The sequence below is a fragment of the Boleophthalmus pectinirostris genome, unplaced genomic scaffold (genome assembly GCF_026225935.1).
Source record: "Boleophthalmus pectinirostris isolate CB_2022bp ecotype Guang Dong unplaced genomic scaffold, ASM2622593v1 HiC_scaffold_13, whole genome shotgun sequence".
NCBI classification, from domain to species: domain Eukaryota; kingdom Metazoa; phylum Chordata; class Actinopteri; order Gobiiformes; family Gobiidae; genus Boleophthalmus; species Boleophthalmus pectinirostris.
The window spans coordinates 21,668,415-21,686,244 of NW_026571036.1; the positions used below are offsets into that span (position 1 = coordinate 21,668,415).

At 37.1% G+C, this 17,830-nt stretch overlaps 1 protein-coding gene across 1 annotated transcript in view; it reads left to right on the forward strand.

The window, feature by feature from the left end:
• The first annotated feature begins 4,745 nt into the window (after positions 1–4,745).
• Positions 4,746–17,830, forward strand: part of enpp1 (ectonucleotide pyrophosphatase/phosphodiesterase 1) — a 42,578-nt gene continuing 29,493 nt past the window's right edge. Inside the window, exons 1-2 of the mRNA XM_020923696.2 lie at positions 4,746–5,112; positions 11,767–11,839. Of these exons, the coding sequence (XP_020779355.2) occupies positions 4,936–5,112; positions 11,767–11,839 (250 nt within the window). The 5' untranslated portion in view covers positions 4,746–4,935. The remainder of the gene's footprint in view (positions 5,113–11,766; positions 11,840–17,830) is intronic.

Here is a 17,830-nt window from a genome sequence, read left to right on the forward strand (position 1 = left end):
CATAAACCATGCACCGATTTCTAAGACCTCTTCTCACTTGGTCCAGCGGAGAACTATAGAATTTTAGCAGAGGTCTCAAGCACTCACCTTGCCACCACAATTTGTCCAATCTTTTCACTTCTCACATTCATTTTAGTTAACACATACAGTAGTTCAGTCACTTTCTACCAACAGTCTCTGCTCTTCAAGTAGTAATGTTATCTTTATTATATGATTTTGCTTATTGAAATTGTTTGTTTATATCAGTTGCTATTTTTTAAAGGTGCTATATTACGCAAAACTAACTCTTGTGAGCTTTAAGCCATATTATAATGTTTTACCTCATCAAAAACAAACCTGAAGTTGTGTTTCGTTTCATTCACACATGTTTGAGCAATCCTGCATTATTACCTATATCTCCAAAGCTCAAAACGCTCTGTTCCACCTTGTGATGCCATGCAGTTTTCAAGTTAACAGCTATCTTTTCGCTTTTGTTCAATAAACACTGGCATTTAATTTTTTTATTTGTTTTTATTTCTTTATTTTTATTTCATTCATAAAGTATAAAAAGATGTCAACAGTGTCACAACATCAAACATACAAGAAATTAATGAAAAGGAGCAGAAAGAAGAGTAATCTTATGTTACCTGCCCCCTTTCAGGATTGAAATTATTAAAATGATTGACGTGAAGGTATTTGGAGTTTAAAGACACAGTGGTGCCTATATATGCAGGGTTTATGTGTGAATGAAACAAAACACAAATCCAGATATGTTTGGGACAAGGAAACAACATTATGACTGATCAGAAAATAGCAGAATGTGGGACCTTTAAAGCTCTAAACTCTGTCACCACACTTGTGAACTGTTACTGGGCATTCGCTGAGATATTAGAATGATTGTATTTTAACATGCATTACCTGTGAAATCAATCCTATAGCATTTCTTATGACTCTTGTATGTTTTTACAATATACTCTATGGAAAATATACTAATTTATTACAAGAATACAGTTGTGTTGACCACTTTTAACATTTTGTCAACACGTTATTATGGAATTTAGATTATTTTTCAAAAAAGCCTGCAGTAAATAAGTTTAGACAGATATATTATTGACATTATATACTGGATAATGTTATGTCAGCTCTCTTTGACCTTAAAGAAGAAATAATACATACAAAGACAGAGGGAAAGGCCAGGTGATGGATCATGTTGAAGCTGAGTTTAAAAAACTAAACTAAAAGAAAAACAGCAAAAAATGACCAAAAGCAACAAGTCTCTATGCGAAGATGAATAAAATATGAACTCAGCTGGACTTAAAGATTTATCAGAACTCCTTCAAGATTCACTGTTAGACTCTGAGATGAATTATGAATTTGGCTTTCAGCTGTTTCTCTGAAATATTATCTGCAAAGTGAATTATGTTTTATATAGTTTATACTTGCTAACAACAGTAGTGATTGATTATTTTTCTTAGCCCAAAGTCACAACAGCAGTCACCTCCCAAGCCTTCAAGGTGAATTGTGAAACTTTTCTAGTGGCAAGTCCGTCAAATGCTTTTCTCCATGGTGATGTTATGGCTCAAAAGCTTCACAGTCTGGTATTAAGCCTTTCCAGAACAAAGTTACAGGTCAGATCTGTGGAGAAGTAACCCTGCTCACAGCCAGAATGTTGTTTTTATAGGTACTTTTGAGCTAAAACACTTTAATAACAATTCAATAAATGCATGGTAGAGCTGTTTAATGTCATACTGTGGAACATTCCAGGTAGAGCAATGACATATCCATCGAAAAACTTCTGATAGACCCCCACCCAAAAAGTTACATAGTGCACCTTTAACAAAATTATTAAACATTTCAGAACAACTGGCCACATAACAATACTTAAAACCGTCATGCAGTGCAATGCTGTCTTTTCTTTGTCCAGTGCAAATGTATTTCCTTTCTCCTTGATTCTTATTTTGGCACAAAGTCACACAAACTGCCCTGAGCTCCCACACTGAGGTCAGAGGGGGTGTTACAATCTGCCCTCGTGCCTGCTCAAGACGTGGGTGAGGAGATCTCTTGAGGACAGTTGGGTCACGGACATGCTGAGCTAAAGACATGCTGTCCTCTTCTCCTCATTCTCTCACATCAACATCACACCATCAAACTGTGTCTTCAAACAAAACAAGAAAACTACAAAACTAAAACAAAAACTACAGCTGGGGAGGACAGGTCAGAGGTGAAAGGTCGAGGCAGTGTGAGGTCCATTATGTTTCATGCAAGGAGTTTCGAATCACAGGAATAAGAGCGCGTGTATAGCAGTAAAATTGATGTTTACGTTGGGAAAATAACTTTGAGAGTGCGCTGGCTCGAAAGGACAAGGGCTAAGGACGCTGCAGCAGTGCCCTCTTGTGGAGAACATGCATTGATACCACTAGCACTTGAACTAGCACCTAATTCAATATTATATGATGAACTGAGTACATACTGGCACAGAATATACTGAACATAAAACTAATATTAATATGACGTACATAGTTTTATAGAGGGCGTTAAAGAATTTTGCGTGCAAGGGGTGTAACAACTGCAATATCATCATATTGTATCGTCAAAGGGCTCACAATAATATCGTGGACCATCACAATATACCGAACCAGAAGTCTCTTTGCTTAAATTAAGAGTTATGGTGCAGCAATAGCTAAAAAACGGAGGAAACTACATAGACCATGATCCTTTGCTCCATTTCAGAGTAGACTACATGAAGAAATAACTGTTCTAAGCACTTTTAAAGGGACAGTTCGGCATTTTTGACATAGGACCTCATTTCCTAGTTGGCCAGAGTGTTGGAGACATGTGGAAACACTTTTTAAAATATTCCATTCAGTCCTTGTATTTGCAGAGGTTGCTACTGCTAGGCTAGCGCATGTCAATGGGCATAGTTAGCCTGCCACTAAAAACAGTCTTACCCACTCCACAAAGCACTCAAAGCAAATCTATTATTACACCAGACTGTCGTGTGAATGTCTGTATAATAATGTTTGAAATAAAACTAACCTTACATCGCATGAATCGTCGCACGGTGAGGGACTATTTTCTCATATATCAGTCCGTCGCTGCCAAGCTTTCTATCAGGAAATACAACTCGCTGCTGCTGCTCAGACATAAATTCTTCAAATGCAAGGTTGGTTTCACTTCTAAAATAATTCTATTGTTTTTTTGGGTTAAGTCTTGTGAAGGATTTTTTAGAGTAAAAAGTATCATATTCACAGTTTTTTGAGCCTTCACAAAATATCTCAATAAATATCGTACAGTGAGGTTCATACCGTGACAATATCGTATCGCAAGACTAAACTAAACATTACATGATACTTTTTATTTGACCTTTTGTTAACTTTTCTTTACCTAAATCAGTGGCTTTTAAACTTTACACTTCAAATACCACACTGAATATTTGGCGTTTGGAGTATGATCAGATAAACTAGGTCTAAGCCAGGATTATAAAGTGTTAAGCCAGGCCAACAGCATTAACTTGCTATACTTCTAACCAAGGACTAACCCAAAGACAGACAAAGATGTGGACTGAATCGACTCTATTCAGCAAATATTTGTACTGCAAAGGAATCCACGTACCACAGCTTGAGAACCACTGGCCTACATCATGTTAGGCTGAAGTATGGAGGCCAGAATGTATCAGTGAGTGTGACCCTGCCCTCCCTTTGTTTACATAACACACAGAACACACATGGCCCCAGTTGTTTCCAGATGTGTGTGAACTACCAGAGGAGAGGTGCATTTTGGGTAGGTTTCTTTTCTGTGGAGCTGACTTACAGGAAAGTCGCTGCACCTGGTTAATGCTCCCAAAAAAGTATTCTTCTAAAGCCACTATTGTTGATTTTCAGACACTAGACTCTACTTGATGATGCCATACTTCCAGATGGAGAGGAAGAGACAGATTTTCACTGACTTTGACATGAAATATCCAAAAGGTAAATGCAAAAATGCTAAACCTGATCAGTTCTATAACAGACTAGACCCAAGAATGCACTATTATAACAAAAATCTGCATTATTTTAGCTGCCCACATCTGTATTAAATAGTCTTGGCCTATAAAGTGTTGTGGTATCATCCAAAACCCAGCAATACTTATTTTTCAAGGTGACACGATGACAGAAAAACGTTCAAGCCTCATAATCGTTGTTGATATAAGGGAAATTGGTGATCGACAAAGAACAAATATATAGTCTACAGTATATTATGTATCAATATGTACCAATACACGGTCATATTTTATGGTATCTTTTATGAAACCTGGTTTATTAGTTTTGCTATATGTTTCTTTCATATAAGTGCCCTCATAACGCGTGTCTTCATTGTAAGACTGACATTTATAGCAAGAGAAATGCAATAAAGTAGTTTATGTGGCTACAAGGGCTTAAAGTCTTGACGATAAAAGGTGATTTAAAGCAACGATGACATTTAACATGCTTGTCCAGCACGTGTCCAGAGCTCTGCAGTCTCCTTTGCTACACTCAGACCAACAGTCTATAAAACAACAATGCCTAATGCCTATAATGCTTAAATCAATCAAACATCCACTTACTTGATTAAAAAGTATTTGATTGCTGCATGCTGAAACGCGGGTGGTTTTAATTTAGAGTGTTTTTTCAACCTACCACTAGAGGTCAGTCACATTCTCAGGTGCGCATACTTGAGTAATAAAGTTTACACACTTCAGACACACTTGGACGCAAAACGTGCAAACTGGCCCAGCGTTTACTCTTTAACTTAACTTCACCTTTAAGCTGTCTTCATTAAAAATGTGTCTGATTACATGTTGGGGCTGCTGCTGACAAGAATGCGTGCCTTTCCTCAAAAGCACCAAGGAGATTAAAAGAGACCCTACCGCGCGCAATACTCGTAAAGCCCAAAAGACGTCATGCGGGATCGAGGCGGCGCTAAGCAGACCGGGTCCATATGATTCCACTCACTGCTCATCACCACACGACTCCTCTGCGCAACATGGACCCGGCCAAATCATCAGCGGAGGACCGGAGCGCGGAGCAGGCGGCGTCTCTGTTCAGGAGCCCGGACCCGGAGAACCAGAGGCGGGCAACGGGCAAGAAGAACAGCCACTGGAAAGTCATCATAGCGGTGAGGAGTTTTGGATGGGATATGGCACTGTTTTATGTAGATTGTAGACTAGAGCAATAGTATAAATATGATTGATAGACTTCTTTAAGGTTGCCTTATTGATGAAATCCAGTGGGTGCAAGACAATATTGAGCTAGAATGTGAACATAAAACTTAATTATTCGTGCAAATACTCATGTTATCATTGTAATATCAGTAATTAGTACTCCTAGATGGCACTCTTTATACCATACTGTTCAACCTTATGATTTATCTAGCTGTGCATAAAACTCATAATGCAATTTTAACCACTAGAATTTTTACTATTTTCTGTTAGAGACTCACCTGGTTTTAATATTTAACACCCTCTTGAGAATGCACAGACACAATGCAGTTTTTAGCATAATTTACAACCTATGACAGGACTGCTAGTTAACACTTTGCAACAGCTACTACTACCACTTACATGCTAAAAGTTCATTACTACATGAATCACCCACCGCTTTTACATAATGCAATCAAACCTCACTCTCCACTGACCTAAATGTGTGCCATAGAAAAATCTCACATATCTCCTGTTTCACTGTACTATTCTGCCCATGTTTACTCTGGCATTGCTCTGACTGAAAGATGCCAGGGACAGACTCAGCAAACTGTCTGGGACTTACTCAAATAGATCTTTTTAATCATAACTTTGTGTTACATTTCACTTGTGTGTAGTGACATACTATTTTCTCCCTCTGGAATATTGAACTTCCTGATGTAAGGTGCACTGTGTAACTTTTCTGGTGGATAGGACATCACTTGTTTGTTTCACTGCCCAGCCTGCGATCTTCAACAGTATGACATTAAACAGCTCTACTTTATATTTATTCAATTACAGGTGGTTTTATAGCTCAAAAATACCCTAAATATGGGTTTCCATGAAGATAGAAAGGTTTAATGCAGACTGTGAAACATTCCAGACAATAACACTTTCATAGCGAAAAGCATTTGACGGACCCCCCACCAGAAAAGTTACACAGTGCACCTTTAGGGATCAATAAATGAGTATCAATAAGATCACAATACACTACTACAACTTCAACTTTTACTTTTATTTTCACCACCATACTGCAACTACTACTGCTTCAACAGTAAAGTCCAATAGCTCAGGAGGTTTGCATCATTTGTTTGTGGTCCCCAGCGTATCATACTGCCATTGTGTACTTTGGCAAGACATTAGATACACTCCTTACATCTAATGCGTAGCTGAACAATGTGAAGCAAGTGTTTGTGCTTTTCTTTTATGATTGGAAAAGTCTAAGCCTGTGTTGCAAATGCTATCACTACTTTCACTGCTATTATCACTACTTCTACTACTAAATACTTGCACTTTAACTTCTTCAACTTAACTGCTTGTTTTTGGTTTTTTTTTTTCTTTTTGGTTTGTTTTTGCTAAAATGCTGAGGTTAGTTCTTTCTTCCTTGAAAACCTCTGACACTTCACCTCAGGAACAGCCCATGGCTAAAGGTTTAATTGTGAATGAATATGGCTTTTGTTTTTGTGCAGTTGTACTAAGTTGATACAGAACGGCTCATGTTGCGCGCTTAAGGCTTAACCACACTTTTCCAAATTAACGCTGCTACTTTTAGATTTATTTGTACAGTTAAACACAGGAATAGTACCCAGACGAGGGACTGATTCTGTCACGGTTTTATGCTGTTTTGTCTTTGATTGCGCATGGGCTTGGGACCCAATTTTAGATCTTGTGAAAATTTCGATTTTAGATGTTGTAATGAATGGCTAATATGTCAAAAAGTACTTGTTGATAATTAGATATAGGGCAGTGTGGTGCAAATAATCACTTAAGTTTAGTTCTAATCAACATTGGCAAGTCAGCAGTTTAAAAAAAAAAAAAAAAGCTCTTTTCAACCATCTTTAGGCTCACATTTCATCCTGGTTTCAATCCTTAGTCCTGGCATAGTCCTGTATAGTCCTGATCCTTTGTCTAGTCAAGATTTAGCTCCAGGTTTAGGCCCATTTTAAAATTTTGTCTTGTTTTTTGCTTGTGCATGGTGGTTCCTCCTGGATTTAAACCAAGTCCTGTGTTAGTGTTTTAGTTTAGGGAGCTGCATTTGCTCTGTTCTAAATGTTTCAAATGAACTGTGTGCAAAAGTGTGGTTTGAATCTGAGTTATAGAGTAATAATTTCATTGATATTTTCATAACAATAGCAGCAGGACCATTGTTCTGCTGCGTACACGCCCTCTCAGTGCTCAGGAAGTTTATCAGCATGTGTAAATGAGATACATGTGGAGAACTTCTGGTCCAAACCACACTGTAATCTACTCATATTCGAATGTATTGTTCTTGGTGATATAAGAGTGCACTGTATTGCCAACCATGAGTCAGGTTTCAAAAGCGAGCCTTGGGCGTGTTATAATGTAACAGTGCTTTGGGAAAATACTTCTGAAAGTAAATTTTAAGTGTATTTGTAATACTTTGGTAGCAGAACAGATATAGCAAGTGTTACTTCTCTTAGTTTGAAACTTTTCATTCAGAGTTGGTAGTTATTACTCTCTATTTTGGATTCAACTTTTTATAGGGTAATTACACAGTATCCAAATCTTTTATAGCGCATGCCCTCTCTGTTTTATTCACTAATGTCTATTTCTGAAACAAGTTTATCGTTTTACAATGACTAATCAAATATTAAGGTAATTGTCTACTAATTTAGTAATCAGATAATTATTATCTGGACAGTACACAGACTCCAAAACAAGTATTGTGCTGAGAGAAGAGGTTTTAGGGTATTTGTGTTGGAAAACCTGTAAAAATAGTTCATCAGGATGTCCTCATGTGCCCTCATCTGGGTCAGTTTAAGAAGAAATCTCATATTCACTGCCCTTTCACAGCCTAAATAGCTACTAATTGGAAGACTTCTTGTGCAATTTCTTGATTAGCAAAATTTCTGTAGCAGTATACTACAACCATACTACTTTTTACTTACCTCTTGCCATTCCTAACGACGCTGACAGAAGTGTAAAATCACAGAGTATATATATTTGTAGACAGTGTTTACTTTAGCAAACCCACGTCTCCAGGTTTTCCCCTTCGTAACAGCAGCACAGGTCCTGGTTCAACACAAAAACACTCTTATATCCAGACACCACGCTCCAGACACATTTATTTAAGTCTGCTCCACAAGGATCACACCAGTGGGATTATTATTACAGAGAATATTCCCACAGATCTTAGCTGTGAGTTACTTAAGGGAAAGGGAAATTGTGGTGTTATGTCATGACTATCCTTGTTCTGGTTAAGCTTGTTTATTTCTTTAATTGCAGGCCTCAGGCAACATCCTAGACTTTTTCTTTACTGATTAAAAAAATTATAGACCTTTTCTTTTCAGATGATTTTCAAACTTCTAAAAGTATATAAAAAAGAGACAAGCATGCAGCTCCTTCTCTCCATGGAGATGTAATGCTTTGTCGAAGATTCCATAGTATGGCATTAAAGGTGCACTATGAAAATTTTCTGGTGGAGGGTCCGCCACTTGCTTGTCTCCGTGGAGATGAAAGTGTTTTGCCTTGGATATTTTACAGTATGGAAATAATGTTATCACAATGAGGAGTTATTGGACAGTTACTGGAGAAGCCTGCACATACCGGTAGTAGTGATGTTTTTGAAGGTATTTTTCAGCGCCTATAACTGAATACATGCAAAGCAGATAAGTTTAATGCCATGCTGTGGGACATTACATGCAAAAAAAAACAAAAAAAACATCTCTACCAAATCTCACGGTATGATATTTATTGCGATATTTTGAAGAGGCTGATATAATTGTAGATGGAACACATTTTTTTGGTTTTAAAATACTTTGACAAGATTTTGGTGTGAATTATTTTCATCATAATCCCAATAATTCAAGTAAAAAACATACCTCTTCATGTTATCTGCACTGAAATGAATCATGGGATATGTAGTTTTCGATGTTCATAAGCTGTTGTTACTATAAAACCAAAGGAACTTGTGATTCGATATATTGTGACAGTCCACGATATTATTGTGAGACTTTTGACAATACAATATCACGATATTTTGGTTATTGTTACATCCTTAATCTCTGCTCTGACAAGCAAGTGGCTGACCCGCCTCCTTAGAAGTCAGGTATTGCACCTTCAAACTTACCCATTTTGCAATTATTTCCTTACATGTGCTTTTATTGCTAAGACTAAACCTTGAAAATCATGCTTTCCTATTGTGAGTGGTCTAGCCTTTCCGCAGATTGGACCTGTAATTTATACTCCATAACATTAAAACCGTAACATTAGAGACAAGCATATATGACCTTTTACCCTTTTTTAAGAAAATCATAACAGCAGATAAAGCTAAATTTCCCATTTGAAAAGCTTTGAAACATGAATTTAGAGTCTTTCTTGATTGCTCAGTGGGAAACACACTTAACTGGGGGCCCTCGTCATGACAACTGCATACATGATCCTAAACATCTGGCTCCGAACCACAGTTCAGCTCAAGCACTAATTACACACAGGGGACTGAGACCTGACACGGGCTCGAGGTTCTGTGTAGTGGGAAGCAGGAGCGCGCAGTGGCGGCCATCTTGACATCCATACATGGGACTGAGTGGATCCGAACTGAAATGTCCCTTTAATTACACAGGGCTGGTCTGAGAAAACCAGATGTGAGCCATGTGCTGGATCCACTACAGAGAACATATGGAACAGAGAAACATAAGGAAATAATCAGCAGTAGCATGTTTGGCAAATTTTAAGCTAATGCATCATGTCTTAGAATAATGCAAGTTAAGTTTATAAAGAAGTGTGTTTATTAATGGAGTCTTGGATGCTTTGGCTGCTTTGTTATCAAGATACTAAAAGATCAAACTCAATTTCGATACTAAGGAATAGACTCAATACTCAATACCGACTACGATATCACAATCAAAATTTTTATATTAGACTTTCAACATTAAATCATAGTACTTTCTTTTATGTTATATATGTGGTGTTAGCTGTGCGATCACTCAGTTGTCCTGGTATGTTCCATAGTGTTCCATGGGTGCATACTAGTCTGACAACCCTAATAATGAAGTTCTAACAGTTTCAGTGAAGAGGAGTCTATGGGATTCTATGGGGGCTGATGATTTTGCTGGGTAGAGTCAAATATAGGTTTGTGGACATACAATCTAAAATGGAAGCTAGAAGTGGGCAGAAAGAAAGCATTTATAATATAGAATGACGGGACAGGCACGAGTAGCATAGGCTGATCAGGTGACAAGAAGCAATACCATTTTTTTCTGACCAATTTTCTTTTCTCCAGCAGCACCCATATGCACTTTGCCTCCTATGTCAAATTAAAGCACACAGATGGAAACTCCCCTACATTGTTGAGGGATTCAACAATGAAGCTTAACCTTAAAGCAGAGAACGGAAGTTGCTTTACTTGCATAAATAATTAGAGGAAAAGGGTTTAAATCAGGACACAGGACACATCAATCAACCTGTAGCTCTAAATGTATCCTCCCCTACAAAGGAAAATGTAGCAACTGCATATTCTGTCAAAATTGAGACACCCACTTTCTTAACAAATCTCTTCAGAAAGAAAGTTTTATGGTCCAACTCTATCTCATTTTTGAGAAATCCTGATGTGAGATTTACAGTAACTACAGTGATTCAGAGGAAATGTGCAATAACTGCAGCAAGGAATGTGTAACCATAGAATGTATATAAAAGTGGACTAAGTGAGTGTGACGTCACTCACAGCGTTTAGCTCCAGTCAAATGTGTGTGTGTGTATATATATATATATATAATATATATATATATATATATATATATATATATATATATACTATATATATATATATATATATATATATATATATATATATATATATATATATATACGGTCTATGGTTGTAACTGACAAATTCAAATGCAGATACTGCACTTTTGTGTTGTTTTACTAGATACTGCTCACAGATACTGCAATATGTTTTATGATCTAATTCTGAAATGTGACGAAGTACAGACTTGAAACTTTCACAACTTCTTATTCAACACACAAACTAAAATGCTTAATGTTTTTGACAGTGAAAGATCTCCCCAAACATGTTTTCTCAGACCACTTTAACTGTACACTTAGAGGTCAAAGGTAAAATCAGAGGAGATGGTTGTGATTGATAAATTTTAACTCATCATATAGTAACACAAAAACCCACTATCATTAGTGTACCTCTGACATACACAAGAGGGACAACTGACCTTGACCATTTTACTGACCTTGGCAGAACATTCATGATTCAAGATTAACTTTAAAACTGTAGGCCGACTCAACATTCATGTGTTTCAGTTACACATATTTGGACCACAACCCACTCTTGAAGTAACACACATTTACGAAAAGCACATCGCCTATCACTAGAAAACTAAATATTGTTGCTGCTGTTGACTTGTAATCCTTCAGTTTGATAGTAACAAAGTAGAATTGACAGCCTGCTGATAATTCCTCTTTCTCCTCTTTACTCCTGTTAGTATTTGTATTTCCCTTGTTTAAACATTTCCATGTGAGGTCTGGTATCTCTGAATAATGTCATCTGTGCTGTAGAGGAAATCTGCCTTACAACTCAAAACTGCCTTAAACCTTAAAACTGTGGCTTCTTTTGTGTGTAGGTTCTGCTGCTGTGTTTTCTGGTGATCGTACTGGCTGTGGCTTTCTCTCTGAAGAAAGGAAGCAAAGATAAGGGTAAGTCTAATACAAAATCAAAAACGAATGCACTAAAATTCATAATATGTACTACTTCTAGTTCTGCTTTAAAGGTGCGCTGTGTAACTTTAATGTTGGAGTATACACTACTTATCTCTATAGAAATGTTGCTTTGCCTGGAATGTTCAATAGTTATGCATTACACTTATCAGCCACCATTAGACCAAGTTACAAGTCACATCTGTGGAGAAGCATCCCCACTCACAATAAAAATCCATCTTTTTCAAGGTATTTTTTTGCCTTACAAATCCTGTAAACGAACCATGCAAGATAGGCAAGTTTAATACACATTCTAGGCAAAATAATAACATCTCCATGGAAACAAGCAAATAATGGACCTCTCATCAACATTTCATACATTTGATTTAATGTAATCACAATTCACCAATAATAATAGATCCACTACATTGTAATCAAATTCCATTAGGACAGTAGCAGAATCCATGGTTACATTTCTCTACATTCGGAAAACTTTTTTGCCAGAAGTCCATTGCTAATCTGTTTGCAGCTATTCAGACTGGACATAAGTTAAGACAAAAGCTCTGGCAGTGCTGGTGGATCATTTAAAACCGTTAACAACTCTTCTCATATCTCTGTGAAGCAGGCGTGATTTTGAGGCAGACTATGGACCTGTGCCAAGACCAATTATTCTCAGCTTATTAGAGAGGTGCATGCATTTTATGGTGCTATGAAGACTTGACATACAGCAGTCTACAGGGTGGTTCTCAAACTGGGGTAGTGGCACCAATACTACAATGTGTTTCATTGTTCTCCTTGTTTAGATCTGGTTAAAGGATCACATTTTTTGTGGTTTAGTTAAGCCCTATTTTAGACTTGGACCTGCTCTTGTTTGTCCTAGTTTGAAATGGATTTAGTGACAATTTAGACCTGATTTATTCCTGGTTTATTTTTTCCCTGTGTCAGCCAGGGCAGTTTTGTGGACTTGGATTTGTGTAGCTTTACGCTAATTTTTCTTGTTTGTTTGCTTGAACTAAATGGCTGGTATGTAAATTGTCATAATTGAATTCATTTCATTCCTCAAGAGAAAACTCCCACTTGCTATTCATCGCGACTTCCTGAAGCATAAATAACATAGTCTGAGTTGGCAGATTTGTTTGGTTGCGTAGGAATGCAGACTAAATAAATCTGAACGCAAAGGGTAAATTAAGTCACAACAACACCAGCAACAGACAGAAAACAAGTGTATTTTTATAAGTGTATGTGATGGCACTTACAGCCCACAGCAGCTGGTAGGATTCAGAGGATATGAGGAGACTGAACATGTAATGTAAACCTCTGGAAATCCAGCAGAAACTGAAAGCTGTTGGCAGTAAAAGCCTAAGAAAGTCTAATGTATATCTATTACCCCCGGCAACAGTAGTATCTTTATCATGACACCTGTTAGTGGGGATAGACTTTATAAGCATTTTCAATAGGCCCTGTGATTACTAGACTATAGGTCATATCACAAAACTGCAGCTCTTGTGTCAGTCTGTAGTGATCAGTGTCAAAAGTGATCCAAGGAAGGTACACTGTGTCTCCAATGGCTATTCAGTTACAGTTCAGAGTCAGACCATACTGTTGCTTTGTCCTTTGGCAAGATTCTTCAGACTGACTAGTTGTGGTCAGAAAGTCAAATTAGGCAGTGCCATCCTCAGAACAATTGTAGTAAGAATTGTTGTTAAATGTAGGAAGTGAACTAATGAAACTATTTGAAACCATTGTCTTTATATTATTATGTCAGAGTTAATTGTGCAGTTCAGAAGGTAGTAGGGGTGTCATGATATTCCAAGTCTCACGATACGATATCGTCATGGTATGAACCTCCCGGTACGATATTTTTTGCAATATCGTGGGAAAGCTCACAATATGGTGGGGAGGCTCATGATTAGGAATGTAACGATATCCAAATCTCAGTACAATATTTTCACAATACACATCTTACCGTATGATATTTATTGTAATATTTTGTGGAGGCTGCGTACAGAACTGTTAATGTGCTATTTTTTCCTCTTAAAATGCTTTGACAAGACTTGATCCTAAGAACTAAGACTTAAAAGTGCTTAGAACTGTTATTTCCTCATGTAGTCTGCACTGAAATGGAGCAAAGGATCATGGTCTATGTAGTTCCCTCTGTCTTTTTTTTAGCTATTGCTGCACCATAACTCTTAATTTAAGTAAAGAGACTTGAAATTCGATATGTTGTGATGGTCCACGATATTATTGTGAGAACTCTGACAATACGAAATCACGATATTTCGGTTATTGTTACATCCCTAGAAGATAGTATTATTTTTGTGTACTTTGTCTAATAATGAGAGGGTATTTTACTTTATATTTATATTATATTTATATTACCTTTTATTGTACTGAAAATGTTATATTCGCCAAAAAACACGTATTAACATGTTTTATAAGTTTCACTTTCGTATTTGATGCTCCAAATCTCCCCTCCCTTTACTCTCCGCATTCCCCCTTCAGACTGCTATCACAACATAATCGGTGTGCTTTCCACTAATGAAACTACTGCACATCTTGTCAGTCTTGTCACGTTGTTGCGTACAGTTTTGTGATTGTTTTGTGTCATGCTTTTTTGTATTTGTTTGAGCACTGGACAGAATCTTACAGCTAACTTACAGCTAAGGAAGGTTCGAATAGGGCCGGGAGAGATCACTAAATTACTGAAACATGCATGGATGAAATCTTAAATCTCTTCAGACATGTTTTTGAGGAGGGAACAGCATTATAACATAACATGAAAATATAATACATCAGATTGTTTAGTTTTCTTTTTCATTGAACATTATTTACTGTCTTTTCTTGGAGGTCCAGTAATGCTGTGGACAACACAGACTGACAGCTGAAGTGATGACCTTTGACATGTGGACAGCGTTGTGAGAATTGTGTCTTCTCTCTTTTTTAACATGTCGAAAACAGCAAATTCAAACTCTGATGAATATTTTTAAGTGTCTCTCTGGCTGGACGTGGGCAGTAGAATCTGAATGTTCTTTGTGTTAAACCGCTGCACAAAAACATCCTGGTGACTGTGGTAGAAGTCCCTCTCACACACGGGTGGGGCAGTGCTTTGGCATTCACACCCTCTCAGTATGAAAAACATATGAAGCCAGCGCAGTTTGAAGACAGCCAATGTCTTTATATAGAAGCTGTCCACACTGTAAAGGTCATGCTGAATGGAAATAGGTGGGTCTTTTTTTTTTTTTTTCGCAAATAATAATACAATCTTTTACCTCAATTCTAGCAGTACATTACTTTATTATCTGGCTGTTTATGTCACAGTAACATTCACAAAGTTTGACTTTCCAAAGCTGCTCACATACTAAAGGAATGTTTATCTATGTGAATTTGAAAGAGAATTTGGTTTATACACTGTTGTTTGATGTCAGTAATGTCACTAAAATGTATATTGATATTTTCCAGTAACATTTTACACTAACATCACTCTGGGGGTGTTTCACATGTATCTCTATATTGGCAGAATGAATGTTCATCAGTTACCATGGTGACACAATGCTCACTTTAGCAAACACAGCAAAAAAAAAGTTTTTAGATCATCTGAAATCTCAAGAAAAATGCTAAAACAACACATTTTCAGGAGCCTGTGATGCACATGATTGATTGATTTTCAATAAAGAAGGTGAGCGTGACTAACTGAAAAACTGTGTGTTTATGTGTCAGAGACCATCAAACCATCTGATGTAGTTTCAACCAAGTCAGCTCTTTCAGACTGTGTTAAAATAAAACTCAGATTACTTTTAACATGAGTAACAGAGCTTCTAGTGCTTTTATTTAGTATCACACTAGGGTTAGGCGGTATCCAAATTTTGATCACCTTCTCAGGATTTTATCGGGGGTATACGGTATTACCGTATTACCAAAATGTTTTAGTACAATTTTGGTAAGCTACGAAGCCGCACAGCTATATGGTCTACGCGTATGACCTGCAGACTTAAAATCTCAGAAAAGTTTCACAGGAACCATCTCCAACACACATGTACAGAACAGACTCAGTATCAGCCACACATCCTCTGTCACAGAAAGAACACATAATCCACTGAGTCGTGTCCTTTAGTCCGACAGAATCTGAACCGCATCAGCGCACAAGGAAACAGCTGTTTTTATCAGCGCTTTATAGTTTATGAAAATGAGCCATGTGGTTTTAAGTTTAATTTCTGTAAAACGTAAACAAATGTGCACCTGAAGGCAAAATGCTGCCAAATTGCAGAAGTACTGGTATTTTTGGGGACCAACTTTCTTGTAGCCTGACTTGCCACCTTGTCTTGGTCTCCCTAAGGAGCATCACATGACAGCGGAACGAAACTAATCGAACGTCATCTCCCCACACAGTTAAAAGAAACATTATAGACACTATTAGTTTTAAATCGTGATAGCATGGGTCTATTTATTGGTACTTTTTTGCATGGCATTAAAAGAATAATAATAACTGTTTTAACCTTGTTGTAAAAACTATTTTTTGAGGGAGTAATGGTCAAGACAATAGACTGCAAGTACTACAAGTTCAGTCAACAACAAGCAACATTTAGGGAATTTATTTCACACAATATTACAAATTTTCAGTAGGCCTATGGTGTGTGGTATTCACTTGCCCTTTAAATGTGGGAATTTCCATGTGCTTTTGAAAAGGTTATAGCTGGCACTTAACCGTTTCCTATCCCTGTATAACCTTATTAATCAGAACCCTTTGCTAACCCTGTTCCTAAAGTTCCTCACCATAAACGACATACTGCACCACGGTAGCGTGCTATATTTAGCACCACCCTTCTGAAAAAGCTACAGAAAAGTCCATATTGTATCTGATATCCAGCTCTTAGTTCTAAGTGTTTCTGGTGAAATCTCTTGGCATCAGATGAATCAGACAGAAATAGCCCTGTTGAGTTCATGTGTAATGTGGGTTTTCCCTTGGGTTGGAGGCCCCTGCAGCTGGTCTCTGTAGACCTGTTCATCCCTGGTCCAGGCCAGACCACATGGACTTGGCTCAGAGCTCGGTTTAGGACGGGTTTTCTCTCTGTCGTGCTAAGAACCCATCTGTCTACTATCCACTCAGCAGTAGGATTCAATCAGGCCAAAGCTGCAACTGCTGAGTAAAGACTTTGTCACAAAACACCATTCAGGGACATGGAGGATACTATGTGTGATTGTTCTGTATCAAGGCATTAGATTAGACTGGCTTTTACAATGGGCTCTTTGTGATATGTTTGTTGCCTCTGATATACACTGGTCTGTGGGTGATGTCAGTGGAAAGACATGTCAAATAGACAAATTTGACATTGCACTGTAATTTATAAATTTTCCATTATACAATTGTTTTGGATTCTCCTGGGAATGTTTCACTTTCTTTCTACATAAATATGATGATTTCCAAATACATTAGAAGACATTTTTTCTTATATTGCTTCATGTTTACTATAAGCACATTATAAAATATTTGAATATAAGCCCTGAATTCAATTTGTTATTCAGAGTTAATTTCAATTCCTTTCTAAAAATTAAATTAAATTGAATTAATTAATTTGACCGATTGGAATGCCACGCCTAGTAGAGGTGTGCAAAAATATCAAAGTATCGATATATCATGTCACTGAATCTGATGATACAGTATTGATATCATGGGCTGCTGTATCTATATATTGCCACAAGTATTTTATGGAATATTTTACTCAATTATTTTGTTACAGCGCTAAAGTTTTGTTGTTTATTTAAGGGAAAGAAACTAGTTTATGTGACACATTTGACGATTTCACTGTTTTTTAGGAATAAAATGTGTGTGCTTCAGATTAACTTTGCACTAGAAATGGTTTAACAAACACATTCAGTTACACAGGCATGATTTAGCATTTATTTTTATTGAACTGTGTCAAATCGTTTTGAAATATATTGTATCGAATTGAAAGTGCACTGTATTGAGATGTGTATCGTATCGTGCCCTGTGTA